At 43.7% G+C, this 26,337-nt stretch overlaps 1 protein-coding gene across 3 annotated transcripts in view; it reads left to right on the forward strand.

The window, feature by feature from the left end:
- The window catches only part of TPD52L1 (TPD52 like 1), a 295,522-nt gene that overhangs the window by 174,038 nt on the left and 95,147 nt on the right, over positions 1-26,337 (forward strand). Inside the window, exon 8 of one of the 3 annotated variants that reach the window (XM_073575754.1) lies at positions 12,943-14,931. The exons of 1 other annotated variant lie outside the window; for it this stretch is intronic. In XM_073575754.1, the coding sequence (XP_073431855.1) occupies positions 12,943-13,071 (129 nt within the window). In that variant the 3' untranslated portion in view covers positions 13,072-14,931. Of the gene's footprint in view, positions 1-12,942; positions 14,932-26,337 lie in introns of those variants that run through there. One more of the 3 variants, XM_073575756.1, reaches the window with a different exon arrangement.

Raw genomic sequence — 26,337 nt, forward strand, 5'->3', positions numbered from 1 at the left:
CGACCAACTTGTACGTAACATTGTATGGCAGTGATCGGTATGGGCAGAAATCTCCCTATGTAAATGCACGTTTAAGCTTTCTTTAAAGTCTAAAATATAATTTAATTGTATTTGTATTACATAATTATAAAATTTTAAGCAGAATAAAATGGTGCAATTTGCGATATTTGTTATGTATCAGCTATACAATCGGCTGCAATGTGAACAGTTGCTTTTGAGATTCCACATAACTTATTTTTTACCATCTAATACACTTCCTCCAGTCAAATGGATGGTTACAATTATTGTGAGTTTTTTTGTGATAAATTATTTTTGGATAGGGGGTACCTTTTACACTGTGAAGAGTGAGTGTTCAACTTTATTTTGTGTCAGTATTTAATAGATTCTATTCCCAAATAGCTGAGTTTTCTTTAAAAAAATAATTAAGGCTGTATTTTTCATTAAGAGGACCCATTTCTATTTGCATCTATTTCATAGAATTATAGAATCGTAGAGTTGGAAGGGACCTCCTGGGCCATCTGGTCCAACCCCCTGCTCAAAGCAGGATTCGCTAAATCATCCCAGTCAGATGTCTGCCCAGCCTTTGTTTGAAGACTTCCATTGAAGGAGAACTCACCACTTCTCATGGCAGCCTGTTCCACTCATTGATCACTCTGTCAAAAAGTTTTTTCTAATATCTAATCTGTGTCTCCTCCCATTCAGTTTCATCCCATTGCTTCTAGTCTTTCCTTGTGCAAATGAGAATAAAGATGATCCTTCTACAATGTGACAGCCCTTGAGGTATTTGTAGACAGCTATTAAGTCTCCTCTCAGTCTTCTCTTTTGCAAACTAAACATTTCCAAATCCTGCAACCTTTTCTCATAAGACAGGGTTTGCAGACCGGTCACCATTCTGGTCGCTCTTTTCTGAACTTGCTCCAGTTTGTTGATGTCTTTTTTAAAATGTGGTGCCCAAAACTGGACACAATATTCCAGATGAGGTCTGACCACAGAGGAGTAGAGGGAAATAATGACTTCACGTGACCTAGACTGTATGCTTCTGTTAATACATCCTAGAATTGCATTTGCCTTTTTTGCTGCTGCATCACACTGTTGACTCATATTCAGTCTGTGATCTAGTAGTATACTCAAGTCTTTTTCACATGTGCTGTTGCTTAGCCCTATTCCTCCCATTGTGTATATGCTTTTTTCATTTTTATTGCCCAGATGTAGTACTTTGCATTTTTCCCTGTTAAAAACCATTCTGTTAGTTGCTGCCCACTGCTCTAGTTTATTCATATCTTTTTGAATCCTCTCTCTCTCTTCTCTAGTATTAGCTATCCCTCCTTGCTTTGTGTCATCAGCAAATATAATCAGTTTACCCTCAATTCCTTCATCTAAATCGTTGATAAAGATGTTGAACAATACAGGGCCCAGGACAGAGCCCTGTGGTACCCCACTTGAGAGTGACATTCTTCCAACTGGATGTGCAGCCATTTACGACCACTCTTTGGGTCCGATCACTAAGCCAGTTGTGAATCCACCTAACAGTTGCCTTGTCCATTCCATACTTAGTCATTTTTTCAATAAGGATTGTATGAGATACTTTGTCAAATGCTTTGCTGAAGTCAAGATATACTATATCTACAGCATTTCCTTGATCCACCCAATCAGTGATTCTGTCATAGAAGGAAATTACGTTAGTCTGACATGACTTATTAGTTACAAACCCATGCTGACTCTGTTTAATCACTTCATTCTTATCCAGGTACTGACATACATGTTGTTTAATAATTTGTTCAAAGATCTTTCCTGGTATAGAAGTCAGACTCACCGGCCTATAGTTGCCTGGGTCCACCTTCTTCCCCTTTTTGAAGATAGGAACAACATTTGCTCTTCTCCAGTCTTCTGGGATTTCTCCTGTTCTCCAAGAATTTTCAAAGATTATGGAGAGGGGTTCAAAAATTTCTTTTGCCATCTCCTTCAGTACTCTGGGGTGTAATTCATCTGGACCTGGAGACTTGAATTCATTTAGGTTAGCTAAGTGTTTCCTCACTATCTTTCTGTTTATAGATATCCTGGATTCTTCTATTCCCTTAATAGGACAGTGAAGAACAGTTGATGTTACATTTCCTTTCTGAGAGAAAACAGATGCAAAATAGCAATTTAAAAGTTCGGCCTTCTCAACATCCCGTCTTACCATTTCATCATTTTCATCCTGTAAAAATCCTATAACATCTTTGACTTTTCTTTTACTTTTGACATATCCCCAAAATCCTTTATTATTGCTTTTGACATCTCTTGCAAGCCTCAATTCATTGTCAGCTTTAGATAATCTGATTTGTGCCCTGCAGGTTCTGCAGACAGCATTATATTCTTCTTTAGATATGCCTCCCTCTTTCCATTTTATAAACATTTTTTTCTTCCTTTTTAGCATGTGCTTAAGTTCTGTGTTCATCCATCCTGGTTTCCTTAAATGCTTCCTATTCTTCCCTCTTTTCGGAATTGTTAACAATTGTGCTTTGAGAATTTCATTTTTCAAGATTTCCCATCCTTCCTGGACATTTTTGTCTTTAAGGATATCCAGCCAGTGGATCCCTCCAATTCTCTTTCTGAATCCCTTAAAATCTGCCTTTCTGAAATCTAACCTTGACGTCTGAGTCTTCACAGGTCTTCCTCCTCTAGTTATCCAAAATTCTAAAATAGCATGGTCGCTATCTCCTAGGGTCCCAGCCACTTTTACCTCCTCAACCATTTCCTCCCTGTTTATAAGGATTAGATCCAAGGTAGCAGTTCCCCTTGTTTTCTCCCCTTCCTTTTGGAAGATAAAGTTGTCAACAAGAGAGGATAAGAATTTCCTTGACCTGTTAGTTTTGCCCGAGCGAGATTCCCAACCAATGTCTGGATAGTTGAAATCTCCCATGACAACTATGTCATATTTTTGGAGAACATGGCCATTTGATGCATAAAGAGTTCATCCATATCTTCAGCTTGCACAGGCGGCCTGTAGTAAATGCCTACAATGGTGTCCTTTCCATTGTTCTGTCCTTGTATTCTTAACCAAACAGTTTCCACAGAACTCCCAGTCTCTGAAGCTTCAATCTCTGTGCAGATATACGCGTTTCTAACGTACAATGCGACACCTCCTCCTCGTTTATCAAGTCTGTTTCTTGCAAATAAGTTGTATCCTTCTAGCCTTGTATTCCAATCATGTGTGTTGTCCCACCAAGTTTCAGTGATTCCAATTACATATTTCTTTTCCTGTGTTAGTAGTTCCATTTCTCCTTGTTTGTTGCTCATGCTTTGTGCATTAGTATAGAAACATTTTAGTTTGTGATTGGTTTCTCTTTCTCCGATATTTTCATTATTTAGATTTTTTTGTCTTTGTTCTTTCCTCCCATTTCTAATAGCAGAGTTCTCAATAGCATTTGTCAGGTGTATGGCTTTTTCTGGTCTTTTGCTTCCCTTCCCATGTTGTTCTAGTTTAAAGCTCTCCTTACAAGTGTAGCAAGGCGACTTCCAAATACATGTTTTCCAGTCTTCGTAAGGTGCACCCCATCTCTAGCAAGTAGTCCATCGTATAGGTAATTCACTAAGTGATCAAGAAATCCAAATCGTTGCTGGCGGCACCATCGACGTAGCCAGTTGTTCACCTGCAGAATCTTATTCCACCTCCTTGTTCCATGGCCATCCACTGGGAGGATGGAAGAGAAGCCCACCTGCGCTCCCAGTTCTTTCACTTTCTTGCCTAAGTTTTCAAAGTCTCTGCAGATGGTTTCCAGGTCGTTTCTTGCGGTGTCATTTGTCCCCACATGTAGTAGCAGGAATGGGTAGTCATCTGTAGGTCTGAAGAGTCATGATATTCTGTCAGACACATCTTTCATTTTTGCACCTGGAAGACAGCACATTTCTCTTGAAGTTATATCCGGTCTGCAGATAGCGGCCTTGGTTCCTCTCAACAGGGAATCCCCCATGACCACCACTCTCCGTTTCTTCTTCACAACATTTTTCTTTCTCCATCCAGGAGGACTCTGAAGGCATACAAGGTTGCTGTTTGTGGGCAAAGTCTTATCCTGATGTATATCTTCATCGATTTCCTGCGTGAGAGCCTGGTACTGGTTCCTGAGAAGTATGGGTGCTGACTGCCTCCTGATCCTCCTGCTTCTCTGGGTCACATGTTTCCATTCCTCTGTTTCTTCAGGTGCCCTTCGAATTTCTTCTCTTTCTGTAACATAAAGAGATAATTCTGCTCTAAGAACTCTTCACCTTCCTTAATGATCTTCAACGTAGCTAACCTCTCTTCGAGATTTTGCAACTTTTCCTCCAACAGGGACACAAGCTTGCATTTGTGGCATATGAAGTTTGACTTTTCCACTGGTAAGTCTGTGAACATGTAGCAAGAAATGCAGCTCAGCAAATGGCTCCTGACCTCTTCCATATTGAGATTTCTTAAAAAATGATGAAAGATGAGCCAAAACAGGCACACGGTTTTCCAATTTACTCTTTTCTCCCAGCTCATTTAAGACTTCGTAACTTTTGGATAGAGTTCATAGTTCTATAGATCATAGCATAAATCTGGAAGCAGATAAAGCACAATTTCTTCTTTAATCCAGTTGTGGAGACACACCATTGTATCTTAATTAACCAGACGTATATTTCTAGCAAGCCAGGAAGAATAGACGTATCTACGTGTTGACTTTTGAATTTATGTGTTTCTTTCTGGTTGGCCAAGAAAACACAGACTTTTATTGGTACAAGCCTGTAATATTGACTTGTAAGTCAACATTTGAAGTAACATACTGTGCTGTTATTCTGGATTACTAGTGATGTTTGCTGATATGCTAATCACACATTGATTAGGTCATCTAGTTTGGTGACTTCTAATGCAAAGGAGAAAAATCTATGTAAATAGATTACATCATCAAATAATGCAACTTGATTGTGTGACCATTCTTCCCTGTGACTACTGAATGAAGGACACTTGGCAATTATAAAAAGAAGTTATATGTCTATGTATGAGAGAGACAGATTCAGAACAGACATCCAAAAGACCAGCGACAGGACAGCAGCCAAGACATCATGGCTTCATCACGAGGGACACAGATTTATCCTTCTACAGGATGCCAGCTTAGGGGACCATGGCCCCAACTGGAAGAATACAAATCTCCATTAACTATCACTGAATCATGGATACATTTGCGAAAACCAGGTTGGGACCATCCGGTCACCTGGAACCTATGGATACGTTTGGAGAAACCAGGATGGGACCATCCAAGCACCTGGCACCATGGATACATTTGGGGAAACCAGGTTGGGACCTTTCAGTCACCTGGCACCATGGATATGTTTGGAGAAACCATGTTGGGAATATCCGGTCACCTGGCACCATGAATACATTTGGGGAAACCAGGTTGGAACCATGTGGTCACTTCCCCACGTACCTCAATGGACTGTCATCTTCCTAAGCTTGCCGTTACCTCCTGTCTGTGTATCTGGCACAGGTGAGGTAGTTGGCCCTGGAAGCTCTGAAGTAACAGCTGCTCTTATCCCGGCAAGTCAGCGGAAGGGTGAGACTCAGTAATGTGCACCATCTTGGGTATTTTGATGGTACTGTTCTATATGTTATCTCCCTGTTTTGTAGTTTAATAAAGTATTGCCACACTTTTACCCTAACCCTGTGTTGTCCGAGTAGCATTACGCCCATGTTAAAAGGAGAGAGGGTGTGCGGTGGGATAACCCCTTGTCCATGCAGTTTTGGCTAGCGGATCGGGTGTGCCCGCTGACCCCCCGTGTCTCCACATCTGTAGGTTACTCAATCAGCACTTATTCAGAAAATGCACAAAGATCCAAGGACAGTTGATTTTACATATAGGCACCTTCACTCCCTCAAGATGGCTGGACCTTCATTGTAAATACACCATTGTAAATACACACCTGTACTTTGTATCTCCCTCACCTCATTGTAGATTGTAAGCTCTCACGAGCAGAGTCGTCTTATTTCGTCTTATTTTGCTTTAATGTATTGTTAACGTTGTTACTTATGACTTGTGTTTTGAAACTGTTAAACTGTAACGCGCTGCGGAATATGTTGGCGCTATATAAATAAAGATTATTATTATTATTTATTATGACTGTATGAAAAAAATGTTTCAGCTCACCCCTTACAATCCTCTGGATAGCAGGAACCACACCGTCGCACGGAGCTGCCCTGGACTGGCGGATACAAGTCCAAACACACAGTAATCTCCAGCGATCTCAGGCAGGAAGGTAGTTATAAAAAATATTCCTTTATTTCTTTTTGTTAAAAGAACATGTTACAGGTAGTGGATACCCCAGTGGATGGTAAAAAATCCAACGTGTTTCAACTCAAAAGAGTCTTAATCATGGACTACAAATTCTGACAAAATGTGTCATTTTAAAAGTCTCCAGACGGGAGTGAGGAGGTGGTAGGCAACACCCTCATTAGCATGTTTAATTGATGTATCCAATTATCCACACCAAACCTCCAGGTTGAAGACAAGTTAAAAAGAGAGAGAAAGAGGAAAAAAAAACCCACACAAGAAAAAAACCCACACGAAAAAAAAACTTCTCAAAATTATTTACTTTATATGCAATACCAAAAAGAGAATACATTAAAAGAATATATAAGAGGACTATACACATCTGTTTCTAAACAGTTAAATACATGCTTGACACAGCAAAAAATTATTTTGGCGGTATTATTTTACTTGTACTGCATGATCAAATCTTGTCTGGTGTTCAGACCTGTTGGGACTCTTGTACATAAGTTAAATATCCAGTAAGATTCCCGATTGAGGGTTTTTCTCTGAAAATTTCCACCTCTTACTGATTTTTTTATTTTTTCTATGCCAATAAATCTGAAATGGGTGAGGTCTCTGTTATGACAATTAATAAAATGCTTGGACACCGCAGAGACATTCAATGCATCAGGATTAGTAGTGTCGGACAGATGTCTTCTAATGCGTTTCTTTAAGGAAGTAATAGTGCAACCTACATACTGCACCTCACATTCCATGCACTGAATTAAATATATGACACCGGGAGTATTACAGTTTATAAAACTATGAATGGGATAAGAGTTTCCAGTTTGTACCTATGTGAAAGACTTAATTTTAAGTGCATAAGAACAAGAGATGCAGCAACTGTGGCCGCATTTAAAAAATCCCCTATATGAGAGCCATGTAGAATTTTGTGAAAAAGTATTACTTGTTACCATACTAGGGGATAATTTATCTGCCAAAGTAGGGAATATACAATAAAAAAAACTATGGAATATTTGTTGGTAGATTTTTAAAGAAACGCATTAGAAGACATCTGTCCGACACTACTAATCCTTATGCATTGAATGTCTCTGCGGTGTCCAAGCATTTCATTAATTGTCATAAACGAGACCTCACCCATTTCAGATTTATTGGCATAGAAAAAATTAAAAAATCAGTAAGAGGTGGAAATTTTCAGAGAAAAACCCTCAATCGGGAATCTTACTGGATATTTAAATTATGTACAAGAGTCCCAACAGGTCTGAACACCAGACAAGATTTGATCATGCAGTACAAGTAAAATAATACCGCCAAAATAATTGTTTTTGCTGTGTCAAGCATGTATTTAACTGTTTAGAAACAGATGTGTATAGTCCTCTTATATATTCTTTTAATGTATTCTCTTTTTGGTATTGCATGTAAAGTAAATAATTTTGAGAGGGTTTTTTTTTTTTCTTGTGGTTTTTTTTTTTCCTTTGTGTGGGTTTTTTTTTCCCTCTTTCTCTCTCTTTTTAACTTGTCTTCAACCTGGAAGTTGAGTGTGGATAATTGGATATATTAAGTAAACATGCTAATGAGGGCGTTGCCTACCACCTCCTCACTCCTGTCTGGAGACTTTTAAAGTGTCACATTTTGTCAGAATTTGTAATCCATGATTAAGACTCGAGTTTAAACGCGTTGGATTTTTTACCGTCCACTGGGGTATCCACTACCTGTAACATGTTCTTTTAACGAAAATAAATAAAGGAATATTTTTTATAACTACCTTCCTGCCTTAGATCGCTGGAGATTACTGTGTGTTTGGATTTATTATGACTGGTGTTTTTTATGCCAGCCTTAAGTAATAATAATAAATTTTATTTCTATAGCGCCGACATGTTCCGCAGCACTTTACATGTCAGATGGGACTTGTACAGACAATAGACATTACAGCATAACAATAATCACATAGATCATAACAGATACCAAGAGGAATGAGGGCCCTGCTCGCAAGCTTACAATCTATGAGGAAAAAAGGTAGACACGAAAGGTGGGTGGTAACAATTGCCCCGATTGTATGGACCAGCCATAATGTTAAGTGTGTAACAGTACAGACACAGAGGACTAATGGATGCATAAAGCATGTGGGAACATGATGCGGGGAACCTGGTTATGGTAAAACTTTTGATTGTTCCACACAGGGATACTTAGGTTAATGCGCTGAGGCGGTAGGCCAGTCTGAATAAATGCGTTTTCAGGGCACGCTTAAAACTGTAGGGATTGGAGACTAATCATATTGACCTGGGAAGTGCATTCCAAAGAACTGGCGCCGCACGTGTATAGTCTTGGAGACGGGAGTGGGAGGTTCTGATTATTGAGGATGCTAACCTCAGGTCATCAGCAGAACGGAGGGCGCGGGTAGGGTGATAGACTGAAAGGGAGGAGATGTAGGGTGGTGCTGAGCCATGGAGGGCTTAGTGGGTGAGGGTAATAAGTTTGTACTGGATTCTGGAGTGGATGGGTAGCCAGTGTAATGACTGGCACAAGGTAGACACATCAGTGTAACAATTGGTGAGGAATATGATCCTGGCTGCAGCATTCAAGACAGATTGAAGGGGGGAGAGTTTGGTAAGAGGGAGACAGATTAGAAGAGAGTTACAATAGTCCAGACGAGAATGAATAAGAGAAACAGTAAGAGTTTTTGCGGAGTCAAAAGTAAGAAAAGGTCGAATTCTAGAAATGTTTTTGAGGTGCAGATAACAAGAGCGAGCCAGTGATCGGATGTGGGGGGCAAAGGGAAGCTCAGAGTCAAGTATGACCCCAAGACAGCGGGGATGTTGCTGGGGAGTAATAGTGGAACCACACACAGAAATGGCAATGTCGGGTATAGGTACATTAGTAGAGGTAGGAAACACAAGGAGTTCAGTCTTTGACAGGTTCAGTTTCAGATATAGTGAGGACATGATATTAAACACAGCGTTTAGATAATTGCGGGTGTTTTCTAAAAAGGCAGGTGTGATGTCAGGAGAAGAAGCGTATAATTGGGTGTCATCAGCATAGAGATGGTACTGGAAACCAAATCTACTGATTGTTTGACCAATAGGGGCAGTGTACAAAGAGAAGAAGTGGGAGCCTAGGACTGATCCTTGAGGAACCCCAACAGTAAGTGGAAAATGAGAGAAGGAGGAACCAGCAAAAGATACAGTAAAGGAGCGGTCAGAGAGATAGGAGGAAAACCAGGAGAGACTGGTGTCCTTGATGCCGATGGAGCAGAGCATAGTGAGGAGGAGCTGATGATCCACAGTGTCGAATGCTGCAGAGAGATCCAAGAGAATTAGCATGGAGTAGTGACCATTAGATTTAGCTGTTAGTAGATCATTAGAGACTTTAGTGAGGGCAGTTTCAGTAGAGTGTAAAGAGCGGAAACCGGATTGTAGAGGCTCAACAAGAGAGTTATCAGAGAGAAAGCGGATGAGACGAGAGTGGACCAGGCATTCCAGGAGTTTAGAGTTGAAGGGAAGATTAGAGTCGGGTCTATAGTTAGCGGCACAGTTTTGGTTGAGGGATGTTTTCTTAAGTAGTGGATGTATGATGGCATGCTTAAATGAGGAGGGAAAAATACCAGAAGAGAGAGAGAGGTTAAATATTTTAGTTAGGTGAGTGGTGACAGCAGGGGAAAAGGACTGGAGGAGATGTGACAGAAATGGTTCACTGGTGCAAGTGGTTGGGCGAGAAGGTGCAAGGAGCCTGCTTACTTCTTCTGTGACTGGTTCAAAATCAGAGCGTGAGCTAGATGCAGTGGGGAAGGGAGGACAGTGCATGGTATGAGGGGATTGGGAGATAATTTCCTGTCGGATATGGTCAATTTTTTCTGTGAAGTAATTGGTCAGATCGTCAGCTCGAAGCTCTGTGGTTCAGGCCTGTGCTCTTGGGTTGAGCAGGGAATGAAAAGTGTCAAAGAGACGTTTAGGGTTATTGGACAGTGAGGTGATGAGGGTGTTGAAATAGGTTTGTTTGGAGAGGTGAAGGGCTGTGTTGTAAGTTCTAAGCATAAACTTATAATGGATGAAATCTTTGTGTAGATTGGATTTTCTCCACAGACTTTCCGCGCACATGGAGCACTGCTGCAGGAAACGTGTTTGCAGGGTGTGCCAGGGTTGTCGCTGTCTGTGTCATGTTGTTCTATGTAAAGGAGGTGCAAATTCATCCAGGGCTCTTTGAAGTGTTTCATTGTAATGCTTCAGTGCAGAATCAGGTCATGAGAGGGAGGAGAATAGGGGCCAATGAAGACTGCAAGTTCTTCATAAATTTCTGGGTGTTAATGGCTTGTATGTTTCTATAAGTATGGACAGTGGGGGTGACCTGAGCGGCCTGGCAGTTCTTGATAGAGAATGAAAGAAGGTTGTGGTCAGAGAGCGGGAGAGGGGAGGGGAGTTTGCAAAATCATACACTGCACCACAAAGTCGAGAGAAGACCAAGTCGAGGGAGTTTCCGTCTTCATGCGTTGGAGAATTAGTTAGCTGCGAAAGGCCAAACGAGGAGGTTAGAGATAAAAGGTGAGTAGCAGATGGGGAGAGGGGAAGACCAATGGGCATGCTGAAATCGCCCATGATGAGGGTGGGGTGTCACAGGAGAGAAAATGTGGAAGCCAAGGGGCAAAATGATACAGGAACTGATGGGAGGGGCTGGGAGGACGATACACCACCGCCACTCACATGAAGAAGGGGGTGTAGAGTCTGACAGCATGGACCTCAAAAGAAAGGAAGACAAGTGAGGGTACTTGAGGGATAACCTGAAAGGTACATTTTGGTGATAGGAGCAGACCAATGCCTCCACCTGCTCTTTTTTTTCTCTCTCTCTCTTCTCGTTAATCAAACTAAACTAGGACAGCAGGGTACAATAAATGTTAGGCTCAGATAAACCAATGTCCAGACCTACATGCATCATAAACCACTTTGAAAAGTTTCTTTACCTCGCAACATAAGGGTACAAGCAGAGTAAGTTGAAATAACTATATACCAGATATAAGCTTGCATAGTTGAAAAGACATATGTAGCATTCAGGATTAACTGCTTGCTGGCATAGAATGGAGTGGATATACACAGGAGTTGAAATCAGAGCAGGAATTGAGTAAGCTGGTTACCAGATATAAGCTTGCATCGTTAAAAAGACATATGTAGCATTCAGGATTAACTGCTTGCTGGCATAGAATGGAGTGGATATACACAGTTGAAATCAGAGCAGGAATTGAGTAAGCTGGTTACCAGATATAAGCTTGCATAGTTAAGTGCTGGAGTGTGAATATCTTTCAGCTGCCACATGTCACCACCAGAAATGTATGTCAGTCAGTGGCAGACGTACATTTTTGCATAACATGCCACTTTTGTTGGTTATTGTATCATTAATCTATTGGGTGTGCTTAGCCACCCTTCATCACACTCAAGCTGTATTCAATTTTCAAAAAGTCGAGGAGATGGCTGAGACTGGCATACAAACCACCAAACTTTGCATAAATTTTGCACAATTTTGAGTAACACAAATTTTGCTATTTGACGCCAGAGTTTTTGATTAATAGGGACCTTTTACAGAATACAATGAAATGTTGGTACTATCAAGGAATTTTGGAGCGAAACATGTTGCTCGATGCCAGAAAGTTTGGTTTGAGTTGCAGTTCGTGGGTATGCCAACTGGATAATGACCCAAAACACCGCTAAAAACATCCCAGAATGAATAACTGCAAAGCATTGGACTTTTCTGTAGTGGCTTTCTCTGAGCCATGATCTAAATAGAAGCTTAAACGGGCAGTTTGGAGAATTCACCCTTCAAACATGAGACAGCAGGAGCAGTTTGCTCACATGGAGCGAGCCAAATTACCTGTGGACAGGTGAAGTCTCATTGAGAGTTACCGAAATAGTTTCAGTGATTGCCTCAAAAGTGGTGCCACAAAATGTTAAGTTAAAGGTACCATCAATTTTCTCCAGGCCATTCTCATTATTATTTTTTTTTTTTAATTATTCTGTTAAACCCCATTTCAAAAGCAAATATCAGATTTTCATTAGTTGATATTCAGTAAATTTAAGTTAAAAATTACTTTTGTCAATATCAAGTGACTATTGTGGTATTTCCTTAAACAGAAGGGTAACAAAAATGTTTTCAATGTCTGCATATAATAATTTTATTTTACATTTTTAAGAGAACTGGTTTTCGTAGTTTGGATTATTAAAGCATAGAACATAGATAGAAGTCATGTGGGGCTTTATTAGGTTTCTAGATGCAATCACAACTTGTTGACTGTGGCATCTTGGCTAACTGAAACTGTGGCAGTTACAGGCAAATGCCAGCTGTATAAGACATGCCTTTCGTCGGTCAGGAAGGATTAAAGTCAAAGAGTTTAACTGTATCAATTTGGATCCATCTGATAAGTAATTGATCCCACTAGTCATGACTGTTATAAACAAAATCTATGACAATCGAGTGTACCAAACAAACTAGCTAGTTACTAGAGATACACAAACCCTAATTGCCAATATTCACAAGTATATTATGGTTCTGTAATATTTTTAGATCCAAGGACAGAATTCATCCCAGAGATCACGAAAGAGGGAGGAATTTAGGACTTCTATATTGTAACTTATGAATTACTGTGGTCACCTCTTTTTTTTCATTTATAACTTCACTCTCCTGTTTTCTGACTTGATTTTAGGCTAAAGTAGGAAATACAAACCAAACTCAAGGAAGCTTTGAAGAGGTTCTGAGTTCTACTGCTCATGCCAGTGCCCAGAGTTCGCTGGCTGGAAGCCTTCTGCCTGAAGCTGAAGAAGAGTTACAGTGATGGAACCTTCTAGTAATATCTGCTCAGTCATAACACATCACCTCATGTCATGAAACTATCAGACAGCAAATTTTTGTTTTCTTACAATTAAGGCAATGGTGTACGCTTTGTTTTTGACCAAATTAACATGTTAAAACTTGTAGCTGCTAATTAATTTTGAAAAGTGTAAATTAAACTTTTAGGCTGTGTACCCACGTTGCGGAATGTATGCATTTTTTATGCGTTTTTCACTGAGAAAACACATACAGAACGCACCCAATGCATTCCTATGGCATTCCGTACATGCTTTGCTAATGCTGCGCTTTTTTCTGCGGCGGAATCGCATAACGTAAAAAAACGCAGCAGGCTCATTATTTTTGTGGAATCGCTGCGATTCCGCACCCATAGGAATGCATTGATCTGCTTACTTTGCGCATGTGGCTATGCCCACCATGCGCAAAGTGAGCAGATCATGTGCAGATGGTACCCACGGTCTGGAGGAGAGGAGACTGTCCTCCAGGCCCTGGGTACCATATCCCTGTAAAAAAAGAATTAAAATAAAAAATCGGATTATACTCACCTTCCGGCGTCACGCGCAGCCTTACCAATGCTCCCTCCAACTCCCGTTCCCAGTAATGCCTTGCGGCAAGGACCTGTGATGATGTAGTGGTTTTGCGAGACCGCTACAGTATCTCAAGACCACTACGTCATCAAAGGTCTTAGTCGCAAGGCATCGCTGGGAATGGGAGCATCGCTGAGGCCTGGGGACGATGCGCGGGACGTCGGAAGGTGAGAATATCACGATTTTTTATTTTTTTAAATTATTTTTAACATTCTATCTTTTACTATTGATGCTGCATAGGCAGCCTCAATAGTAAAAGTTGGTCACACTAGTCAAACACTATGTTTGACAAGTGTGCCCAACCTGTCAATCACATTCCAAGCGATGCTTAAAATGTGCTTGAATTTCGCACGCGAAAATCGCGTGAAAAACGCTTGTTTTCCTCGGGAAAAACTCATGCGTTTTTCCTGTGGCGGGAGTTGTGGAAATGCTGTGGAAATTTCCGCAGCATCACTGCAGCGTGGGTACATAGCCTTACAGTAATGTGAATAAGTAGGTACCTTCTACAGATGCTCCCTTTATACATATTTGTCACAGTAAATGGTTTAGGATCGGAAACCCTTCTCATAAAGCAATTAGATAGTGGAAAGCTGAGTAAATATAAAATGCAGTTTTTGAGTTATTGCAGCATTTATGTAGGGATTAGTGATGAGTGAGTATACTCGTTGCTCGGATATGTCCTCCGAGTATTTTGGCGTGCTCGGAGATTTAGTTTTCGTCACCTCAGCTGCATGATTTATGGCTATTGGACAGCCTGAATACATGTGGGAATTCCCTAACAAACAGGCATTCCTCACATGTATTTAGGATGTCCAGCAGCCGCAAATCATGCAGCTGCATCGATAGAAACTAAATCTCCGAGCACGCTAAAATACTCGGAGGACATCCGAGCATGCTCGGGTTTTTCCAAGCATGCTCGGGTGACCTATGAGTATTTTGGCATGCTTGGAAAAACCAGAGCAACAAGTATACTTGCTAATCAATACTCATTAGTAATATGTTCAAATGACCACAGTTAAAGTACTCATTCAGCAAGAAGATAAAAGGATGAACTTTCATCATTTTATAACTGTGTAACAGGAGTAGAGAAATCATCATCAGCAACTGTAATAGGAGTTTATCTCCCTCTCTTGGGTACTGGTGTCATACAGTCTATGGGAAGTTATAGGAAGTTATGGTGACTTAAGATAGTGACTCTTGAGAAAGCAAATAAATGTAAATCCAACAAAAAGTCACTACTATAACATTACGTAACCCAACTGAAGAAAAATAATTCATTAGTTTTCAGAAATAAATAACTAAATACAGTAATACCAGATAAAAAAAAATATTAGGGAACTAGTTACAGATTGAATTTAAAACAAACACAAAAATAAGCATCGGACAGCTATTTAATTTATTAAAATAAAAATTCCCACAATAATGGAGAGATATTTAGATTCCGAGGTATCATAATGCCTCTTTACCATTACACTACAAAATAGTTTTTGCACTTGCAAAAATTGTAGGTATTATTTTTCAGAAATTTTCTGGAAAAAAAAAAAAAGTTAAACAGCCATAATCCATTGCTTGACAGTATAATGTTCATTTGTCCATTGCACATTGGCTAGAAATATCTACTAATCATCTTTTTGTTATTGCTTTGGTCTTGAAACTGAATATGAAAAATAGTTAGACAATAGAAACTTTTAGCAAGAAAGACCGTGTTGGAGGATTCAAAGCTATTACAAATTTTGAAATCTTAATAAAGAAACTGGAAAGTGGACAATCACAACAGCAATCTATAACAAAGAGGTGGTAAAGAGCAGCAACTTGTTTTCAGGTGACCAAAAGCTATGCATCTAAATCAGTGGATAAAAGCTAAAATCCAGCAGGCAGCAATAAAAAAAATATATACCGTATTTTCCGCTTTGTAAGACGCACTTTTTTTCCCCAAAATTTGGGGGGAAAACAGGGGTGCGTCTTACAAAGCGGACATGCCTTACCTAGGCTGTGATCGGGGGCGTCCGGCGGTTGCTGGCCGCTGTCCCGCGTGTGTCCGGTGCCGCGTTGTGTGCCCGTCGATGCCCGGGGCTCTGCCAACATTGTGCGACAGGCCAGACCCCCGGCATTTCCTCGGTTCCCTGTGTGCCGGTAAAAAGATGGCCGCCGGCGCGTGTGCAGATGAGATCTCGGGACCCAGTTCTCGAGAGATGAGATTTGAAATCTTATCTCTCGAGAGCTGGGTCCCGAGATCCCATCTGCGCACGCGCCGGCGTCCATTTTCCCTGGGTTCCCTGTGTGCGCGCGGTGGTGCCTGCAAAAAAATGGCCGCCGCGCGTGCGCAGATGGGATCTCGGGACCCAGCTCTCGAGAGATGAGATTTCAAATCTCATCTCTCGAGAACTGGGTCCCGAGATCTCATCTGCGCACGCGCCGGCGGCCATTTTTTTTTTTACCGGCACTTCAGCGCACGTATACAGGGAACTGAGGAAATGCTGGGGCTCTGGTCTGTCGAACAATGTCGGCAGAGCCCCGGGCATCGATGGGCACACAACGCCGCACCGGAGGCACCCGCAGCACCGGCCTCCAACCGCCGGACAAGTGGAGAAACCTGACACCAGCACAAGACTCTGCAGCAGCAACGGCACACTTCGGAGCCCCCCCTCATCCCTGAATGCGGCCTGCAGCATCACTCCACACCTGCCTCCTCCAGCAGCGAGCCTGGGACCCCGCTACACCGCAGCCACCAACCCTGGTAAGCAATAAGATGCAAGGATTATAAGAGGCACCACCATTTTATTAAAAAATATTTTTTTCTTATTTTTCTCCTCAAAAATTGTGGTGCGTCTTATAATCCGGAGCGTCTTATAAAGCGAAAAATACGGTAAGTAGCAGTCAAGCAAGGATCTAAGTTAATTCCATTCATTCAGTTTTAAGACCAGAACTATATATCTGCTTCCACTGAATGCAATAATTCATAAACTGTGCAGTGTATTTACACACTTACTAACCGTCTTATAAAACATCCTTTGACAAATATAAAATCAAAGTGGAAATTTCAAAAGGGGCAAATACTTTTTGCTATTTTTTGTTGGTTTAATAAATCTCATTATTTATAAAACAAGACTTTCAAAATCTCACATTTACAATTCATCAAAGCACTTTTATTACTGTAGTAGGTCAGCACACAAATTACCAGCAGAATTAAAACCTCAAATTAAAAAGGAAAAAAACATTCAATTAATTCCACTATATATTGGAAAATAACATAGGCCCACAATAATGAGTCAATTCTGAATTAAGCCATCCCCAAATATCTTTCTTTTGAAATAGATCTAGGTACTGTATGCAGTTTTAATTTTTTATATTTTTGATATCAATTATCACCTATCTACAGGTTTACTCAACATTACCTTTCTCGCTTAGAAAAGAAAAAATGTACACAAAGGTTACCCTCCCACCAATTCTGTGCATAAATACTAAATATTAGTGAAGGATAACAATTAATAAAGTTCCTTTCTACATCCCTTGTTATATGAAAAATGTATGTGTTGCAGCAAAGCAGTTGAATCATCGCCACATCTTTGTCAGCTATCCATTTTATATTCATATTAATGGTAACAATAGACTAAATCAAAATAATAAATCAAACGCTTTTTTTTAGTTGCTCCCCATTTATTATTATAATTTATCCTGCAATTTTCCATTTTACCTTTATAAAGCTAACAAAAACAGACACAAACAACTCTGGAAAATACCTACCCTACAAATCTAGGAATGAATAGGCAATTTTTGGATATCAGACAGGGTAAAAGTGATCAGCATTAAGTTTCAAATGATAGAACTACAATATACTGTAAGTACCAGTTAAAAATAAAAAACAAAAATTTGCCAATTGTGAGGACGAGAAACTATGCCAAGCCACATAAATTGGACATTGTAAAAAAAATATTTGTAATTTAAAGATGTCGGAGATAATTTTTGCATGTGTTGGTAGTTACCTTATTTCATTTTTTAACTTTGTGTAATGTTTTTTCCTTTTATCAAAAATTGGAAAAACATTCTAATGACTAATTTTGATGCTGTAATCTTCATTCCCAATTTTTTTTCCAGACCCTTAGATATGCAGTTTACAGCCTAATCCAGTTCCAGATTTTTTTTTTCTCGCGAGTACCTCCCCCAGTAACATAGGCTTGATGCAAGGTCTGTGGGTATTCAAAGTGCACAGCTTCTCTTCTTCATGCACTTTCCTAATTTTTTAAAGCAAATTTTCTTTGCCCTCCCTGACACTATAGACACTTTACACTGTAAAAATCTATGTACAACCCTCTCCCTGATACCATCTTTAAAAGCTTGTGCACATGACCCTGACAATCGGACAAGTGCTATCCGACCCAAAGCTATTCAATGAGGCTGTGCAGCACGTCTGAATTTTTTCCTCGGACAGAGTGGTCAGAGGAAAATAAGAGCAGCATACATAATTTGCTTCTAATATTTGGATCGCACTCAGCCTTTCAAGTCTATCGGCCCGTGGAAAACGGATGATATTCAAGGGCAATCCGATTTTCGTGGACAGTCTGAAGAAAGTGGAGAACCTTTTTTTTTCTCTCCAAATCTGAGAAAATTGGATCATACTCTGATCAGAGTCTGATCAGCAAAATCGGTCTGATATTCTCGGATGAGAGAAAAATGGTTGCGTGAGCCTAGCCTAACACTAAAAAGAGGAAGTTCGAGAGCAAAGCGAGATGTCTGGATCAGGATTTCTGATAATTTGTACTCAGCTAGATTCAAGACCTACAGACGCTACAGTAGCAAAATGGTAGAAATGTAAAAAAATTTTTTTAGAAAGTTGCTTAATTTCAAATAAAAAAAAAAATTCTGTGTGACGTTGTAGAAAGCCTTTATGTTAGCATTCTAATACCAAACATTACTTAAGTAATAAGATTAAAAGACACAGGTCCAACAAGTTCCAAGAAATAATTCTACCATAATCTAGAGGCAGATGCCAGATGCCCTTTAGTAGAGGAAATAATCGCTCCCAACTCAAAATATAAAAACCAGAGTAAATCTCTGGATCAACGGCATAAGGTTAGGGATACCCTATTGTTCTGGTTAAAGGCCCAGGTATAAAGTTAAAAAGATCACTGAAATGTTCATTTATATATTTTTACATTGAAATTAGATCACTCCTACACCGTCCTTTTCCAAACGCAATAACCAGAAATTTGTTAAGCTGACTTTGTACTGCAGTCCACCCATTCCCTTAATTACCTCGTTCGCTCTCCTCTAAGTCAGCTCTAGTTCATCCAAGTCCTTTTTATACACTGATGGCCAAAATTGTACCTAGACAGGCCAAAATAGCCAGCCTAGGTACAGGTTTCTTCCTAACTATACATGGAAATCATGACTCTTCATGGGTAATACTGTGTGGAAACTTTAGCCACTAGTATTTATAGGTACAATAAAGACCTTTTTTACATGGGCCCATAATTATTTAGCATTCATAAATACACTTGGATCCCAATCATTGGTCTTTGTAAGCATGCTGCCGGTGAACAAGAAAAATATTTGTTTCCTTATTGATTGTCCATGTTTGCGAAAAAACAGGGAATGTACTCCCGAAAATCTGGATGTTTTGTGGAATAGAATGATCACGCTGTCCCCTATATTGTTTATATCATTCAGCATAAGCAGGCTGTTATGTTAATTCCAACCGACTTGTACATAACGCTATATGTTAGTGATCACTATGGGCAGAAATCTCCCTAGGTAAATGCATCTTTAAGCTTTCTTTAAAGTATTAAGTATGATTTAATTGTATATGGATTACATAATTCAATTTGCAGCAAAAAAAAGTTTTAGAATTAAGTGGTGTAATTTGCAATATTTGTTATGTATCAGCTATACAATCTGCTGCAATGTGAACAATTTCTTTTGAGATTCCACAGCATTTTAACCATCTGATACACTTTCTCTAGTCAAATGTATGCTTACAATTATTGTGAGTTTTCTTTTTTGATTACGTACGTTATTTTTGAGTAGGGGGTACCTTTTACACTGTGAAGAGTGAGTGTTCAACTTTGTTTTATGTCAGAATGTTAGTGTTTGATAGATTTTATTCCCAAATAGCGGATTTTCTTTACAGAATAATTAGCGCAGTATTTTTCATTAATAAGCGGACCAATTTCTATTTAAATCTATTTATATACTGTACGTCTCCCAACTCATTTAAGACTTGGTGATTTTTGGACAGAGTTCATAGTTCTATAGATCATAGCATAAATTAGGAAGCAGATAAAGCCCAATTTCTTCTTTAAATCTGTAGGTAGCTCAATTAACACTTCTTTAGAAAAGGCAATAAAATCCAAGGACAGTTGATTTTACATATAGGCACCAATTTATTATGACTGGTGTTTTATATACCAGCCATAATGAAGGGAGTGCTGGAGTGCGCACATCTTTCAGCTGTCACATGACACCACCAGAAATGTATGTCAGTCACGGCAGACGTACATTTCTGCGTAATATGCCACTTTTGTGGGTTATTTTATAATTAATCTATTGGATGGGTTTGGCCACACTTCATCCCATTCAAGCTCTATTCCATGCTCAAAAAACATGGATTTTTGTGAGTACTCACCGTAAAATCCTTTTCTCTGAGACGCTGATTGGGGGACACAGAGACTGTGGGTGTGTGCTTCTGCCGTCTGGAGGCTGACACTAAGTATACAAAAAAAGAGTTAGCTCCTCCTCCGCCGCATACACCCTCGCCCCCAGACCGGGCGTAACTCAGTTTAGTGCATAAGCAGTAGGAGAACGCGCCTTAAATTCAGGCAAGAAATTATACGTCTGGAAAAGGGACCACCCTGATCCTTACATAAGGATTTGTATAACTCAAAAATAAGCAAAAGCCAACTGGCTAGTAGGGTGGGTGCTGTGTCCCCCAATGAGCGTCTCGGAGAAAAGGATTTTACGGTGAGTACTCACAAAAATCCATGTTTCTCCTTCGACTCATTGGGGGACACAGAGACTGTGGGACGTTCTAAAGCAGTCCCTGGGCGGGATCTTAGCTCACCCAATCCATGCTATTTTGCGCCCCTGATTAGAGGTGTGCAACTGCTGCCTGGAGAATCTTTCTTCCCAGGCTTGCATCCGAGGATGCCTGGGTATGTACGTTATAATGTTTGACAAACGTATGCAAGCTGGACCAGGTAGCTGCTTTGCACACCTGTTCCGCTGAAGCTTGGTGTCGCAGTGCCCATGAGGCACCCACTGCTCGAGCCGAGTGTGCCTTGATCCCTGCCGGAACCGGCGTGCCACTAATTTCATAAGATTCTTGGATCGTCAGGCGAACCCATCTGGCCAAAGTCGCTTTGGACGCAGCGAGCCCCTTTCGCCGCCCTTCTGGGATCACGAATAGAGAGTCTGTCCGGCGGAAAGGAGCTGTCCTTGTCACATACCTCCTAAGAGCTCTTACCAGATCCAAGGTGTGCAATGCCTTTTCTACCCTGTGCACCGGTGCCGGGCAAAACGAGGGTAAGACAATGTCTTCGTTGATATGGAATGCAGAGACAACCTTCGGCAAGAAGGGAGGAGCTGGCCTTAAAACTACCTTATCCTTATAAAAGGTCAGGAACGGCGGTTTACAAGATAAAGCCGCCAATTCCGAAACCCGCCTAATAGACGTAATAGCTACCAGAAAAACGACCTTCCTGGACAGGTAAGGTAAGGAAACCTCTTGTAACGGTTCGAAAGGAGCCTCCTGAAGGGCCCTGAGCACCAAGTTCAGGTCCCATGATTCCGTCGGCGCCTTATAGGGGGGTACTAAATGTGCGACCCCCTGCATAAACGTCCTAACCTGCCAGACCGAAGCGACCTTTCGTTGGAAAAGCACCGACAGAGCCGAGATCTGCGTTCTGAGCGAACTCGGAGCCAATCCTGCGTCCAGCCCTGCCTGCAGAAAAGCCAGTACGTTGGGGATCGAAAAAACCAGAGGAGCCACTCCGCGATCCCTACACCAACGGAAAAAAACTTCCCAAGTCCGATGATATACTCTCGCCGAAGAAGGCTTTCGGGCACTCACCATCGTGGCTACCACATCGCGCCTGAATCCTGCCTGTGTTAACAGCCAAGATTCAATGGCCACGCCGTCAAACACAGTGCCCCTAAGTTCGGATGGTAGATCGGCCCCTGGGACAGCAAGTCCGGCCGATCTGGGAGACGCCAGGGTACGTCCACCACTAGCTGAACCAGATCTGCATACCAGGCCCGCCGAGGCCAGTCTGGGGCCAGCAGAATTGCTGGAACCTTCTCTCTCCTTAACTTCCTGATGACTCTTGGAAGCAGAGGTAGCGGGGGGAACAAGTACGGGAGACGAAACTGGCTCCACGGAAGCACCAGAGCGTCTGCTGCGATTGCCTGCGGGTCGAGGGATCGAGCGACGAACCTTTGTACTTTGGCGTTCTCTCTGGATGCCATAAGGTCCACGTCCGGTGTCCCCCACCGTTGGCAGATCTGTTGAAAAACCTCGGGGTGCAGGGACCATTCCCCTGCCGCGACCCTCTGTCGGCTGAGAAAATCTGCCGCCCAGTTTTCGACTCCCGGAATGTGCACCGCTGAAATTACCACGCGGTTCTTCTCTGCCCAACGTAGTACCAGCCCGACCTCGCGCATGGCTGCCTGGCTGCGCGTGCCCCCTTGATGGTTGACATATGCTACTGCTGTAGCATTGTCCGACTGAATGCGCACCGGCCGGTGTCTCAGGAAACACTGGAAATGTTGCAGGGCCAATCGTATTGCCCGTATCTCCAGAATGTTGATCGGGAGAATTATCTCCTGAATGGACCACCGCCCCTGAGCTGTGTGACTCTGGAAAACTGCTCCCCAACCATGCAGGCTTGCATCGGTCGTCACCACCAACCACTGCTCCGGGGGAAAAGGTTTCCCCTGGACCAGGGACGAGTCGCGAGTCCACCACCGGAGTGAATGTCTGACCAGCGGAGACAACTTGCACCGATGACTGAGAGACAGCAGCCTCCGGTCCCATGCTGACAAGAGCGCATGCTGAAGCGGACGGAGATGGAACTGGGCAAACGGGATTGCCTCCATCGCCGCCACCATTCTGCCCAACACACTCATGCCGTACCGGATGGGTCTGGTGCCCGGCTGCAGAAGGTTCCGCACTCCTTGCTTGATTTTTCGCGCCTTGTCCTGAGGGAGGATCACCAGCCCCCGGGAGGTGTCGAAAATCATGCCTAGGAACACGATTCTTTGGGCTGGAACCAAGGACGACTTGCTCCGATTGATCAACCAGCCTAGACGGGCCAGGGTATCCAGCGTGATACTGACATTCTCCTGGCACGCCTGAAACGACGGCCCCTTTACCAACAGGTCGTCCAGGTAAGGTAGTACCGTTATGCCCCGAGCATGCAGGATGGCCATAACCACCGCCATTATCTTCGTAAAGACTCTGGGAGCAGTGGCCAGACCGAAGGGCAGAGCAACAAATTGAAAATGTCGCCCTCCAATCGCAAAACGCAGGAACCTCTGGTGTGGAGGAAAAATCGGAATGTGCAGATATGCATCCTGCACATCGATCGAGGCCAGGAACTCCCCTGGATCCATGGCTGCAATGACCGAACGGAGGGATTCCATCCGGAACCGCCTGACTCTGATGAATTTGTTCAGGATTTTTAGATCTAGTACTGGCCTTACTGTCCCGTCTTTTTTGGGGACCGAAAACAGGTTGGAGTAAAAACCTTGTGCCTCTTCGCTTTTCGGCACTGGGACAATGACCCCGTTGCTCCGTAGCGTCATTATGGCCTGTAACAAACCCTCTGCCTGCGATACTGTTCCGGAAAACCGGGAATGAAAGAATCGCCGTGGTGGGAGTCCGACAAACTCTATCTTGTACCCGGACGATATCAGTTCTGCCACCCAAGCGTCGCGTGCCACTGCGACCCAAACGTGGCTGAACCTTAGTAGGCGTCCGCCCACCCTGTCGTCCGTAGGTACGAAGCGGCTCGAGTCATTTTGCTGGAGGCTTTTGGGATCTGGCCCCCCTCGTTCTGGGCAAACGGCCTCGGCCTCTGCCCAGCAGATTGGCTCTGTAAGAGGTTTGCCTTTCCCTAAACTGACCATCATTTGCGGAGGTGGATGCTCTGGCCGAAGTCCCCCTCCAGGGGTTACGAAAGGGCCGAAAACGCCTCTGTGTCTGCCTGAATGCTGGCCAAGTCCTCTGCTGCGGGAGGAAACTACTCCTCCCCCCGTGGCTTCTGAGATAAGCTTATCAAGCTTCTCACCGAACAACCGATTGCCCTGAAAAGGCAATGAGGTCAAGGATTTTTTGGAGATAGAATCCGCTTTCCACAATCTCAGCCATAATGCTCGCCTAACGGTGATCGCATTTGCTGCTGCCACAGCAGAACACTCGGCCGCGTCCAGAGAGGCGCTGACGAGAAAATCACTTGCCCCTGATATCTGATTTGTAACCTCCAAGACCTCCGCAGGAAGATCTCTGTCTTGGAGGGCATTATGCAGAGCGTCCGCCCATGAAACCATGGCCTTAGCCACCCAAGTAGCCGCAAAGGAGGGGGCCAGGGCCGACCCCGCTGCCTCATACACTGAGCGGGCAAGCCCCTCTATAAGGCGATCAGTTGGGTCCTTGATAGAAGAACCGCTGGGTATCGACAATCGCGATCTTGACGCCAAACGTGATACCGGTGGGTCCACTACTGGCGACTCCACCCATCCTTTATGGAGTTCAGGAGGAAACGGATACTTTGCTTGCAGCACTTTTTGCATTGCAAAACGCTTATCCGGGTGTTCCCTATGTTTCTGGACTAGCTCCTCGAACTCCGGATGCGTGGCAAACCTTCTATGCGGTCGCCTGGTCTTCTTGAAGGAGACCTTGTGACCTGAGGCCGTGGACACATCGTCCTCGATCTCTAATGTCTGGTTGACTGCCTCAATGAGGCTGTCCACCGAGTCTTGGTATCCCAGGCTTTCTGGATTCCAGGCCTCCTCTCCCTCCTCCTCGCCCTCATCCTGCTCGCTTCCCGAGCTCGGCGACGGGGAACGAGATGCCCTAATACCCGCCGCCGAAGCCCCAGAGAGTCCGGCCGACGGGGAACGAGCTCTTTTGCTATGAGCTTGTCTGGTGCTGGAGCGGCCTCTAACGGTCGGAGGGTCCTGAGACGTGGACGAGCTGTCTTCCGCTGGCAGACCACCATCCTTGTCCCTGCCCGGGCCTCGAAGAGACTCAATTGCCCTTGTAAGGGACATCATAGAGTGTGATAAAGACACCGCCCATTCTGGGGGGTCCTGACTTCTGGGCTCTGCAACAATGGGGGGCTCCTGGGCTCGCTCCGACTCACAGGCTTCACAAAATTTATCCGGCTGCGCCTTAGGCAGCCTGACCCCACAGGAAACGCAAACAGCATATAGGAAAGAATGAGCTTTCCCTTTGCCAGACATATTGCAGGGTAGGGTAGGAGGAGGAGGATAACCCCTTCCTTGACCACTAGTGCGGCACTCGAAACGGGGTTGCACTCACCCACCGGTAATGTCCACCTTGCGTCTCTTCCACGGGGCGTGCGGCGTTACTCGCCGGGGCACTTGCGGCGCACTCCGGGAGATAGGCGGCGGCTTCCGGCCGCACTTCGCGAGGAAATGAGGAGGGGGCGGAGCTCCCCGGTAACTGTACGCGCCCGCCGCTCTCCGCCCCCGGAAGTTAGTGGGCGGGACTTCCGGCTACCCCCGGAAGTCGGCGGGCGGGCGCGCGGAACTCCGGACCTCCCCATACAGCGGGGACCGCGGCCGCCGACGGGGCTTCTGGCCGCACTACACGTGCGGTGTTCGAGGGAGGAGGGCGGGAGCTCCCCGGTAACTGAGCGCGCCCGCCGCTCTCCGCCCCCGGAAGTTAGTGGGCGGGGCTTCCGGCTACCCCCGGAAGTTGGCCGGCGGGCGGGCGGAATCTCGGGCCTCACCATACAGCGGGGGCCGCGGCCGCCGACGGGGCTCTGGCCACACTCCACGCCCATCAACAAGAGAGGTGAGCCGGGCCTCCCCCCTGTGGCTTCTGCGCCGTGGGCTTGTGGTGCTCTCAACCCCATCCCTGGGCCGGGAGGGGGAGGCTACTGCACCAGTCTTCGACGCTTCGCTCCCTTGGCTCACCTGCGCCTCCAGGACCACCCCTGGTCTCCTACCTAGGGGTGGTAGGGGCATTAATGCATTCCCACGTTGCAGGAGAGTAACAACGTGGAGGATCACTCACACGTGCTCGCCCGCTGGGGTTCATGGGGAACCGAATCCTCTTATCAGGATGCGTTGCCACCTCTTTAGAAAAATAACAAAGAAAAATGGTTGTCTGGGGAAAAGTCCCAGATGTGTCCCTCGGTGCGGGAGAGAAAACACGTGGAGGGCTACTCACACGTGGTCGCCCGTTGATGATTTGGGGAGATCGGACCCTCTCTATAGGATCCGTCGCCCCTATCTTATCTTCATAGAAAGTGACCAAAAAAAAAAAAAAAAAAATCTAGTCTGGAGCTCCAGACTGCGTGTGCCTCCATCAGACACTAAGCAAAAAACTGAGTTACGCCCGGTCTGGGGGCGAGGGTGTATGCGGCGGAGGAGGAGCTAACTCTTTTTTTGTATACTTAGTGTCAGCCTCCAGACGGCAGAAG

This window comes from Dendrobates tinctorius, unplaced genomic scaffold (assembly GCF_039654945.1).
Source record: "Dendrobates tinctorius isolate UK_male_01 unplaced genomic scaffold, ASM3965494v1 ptg000046l, whole genome shotgun sequence".
NCBI classification, from domain to species: domain Eukaryota; kingdom Metazoa; phylum Chordata; class Amphibia; order Anura; family Dendrobatidae; genus Dendrobates; species Dendrobates tinctorius.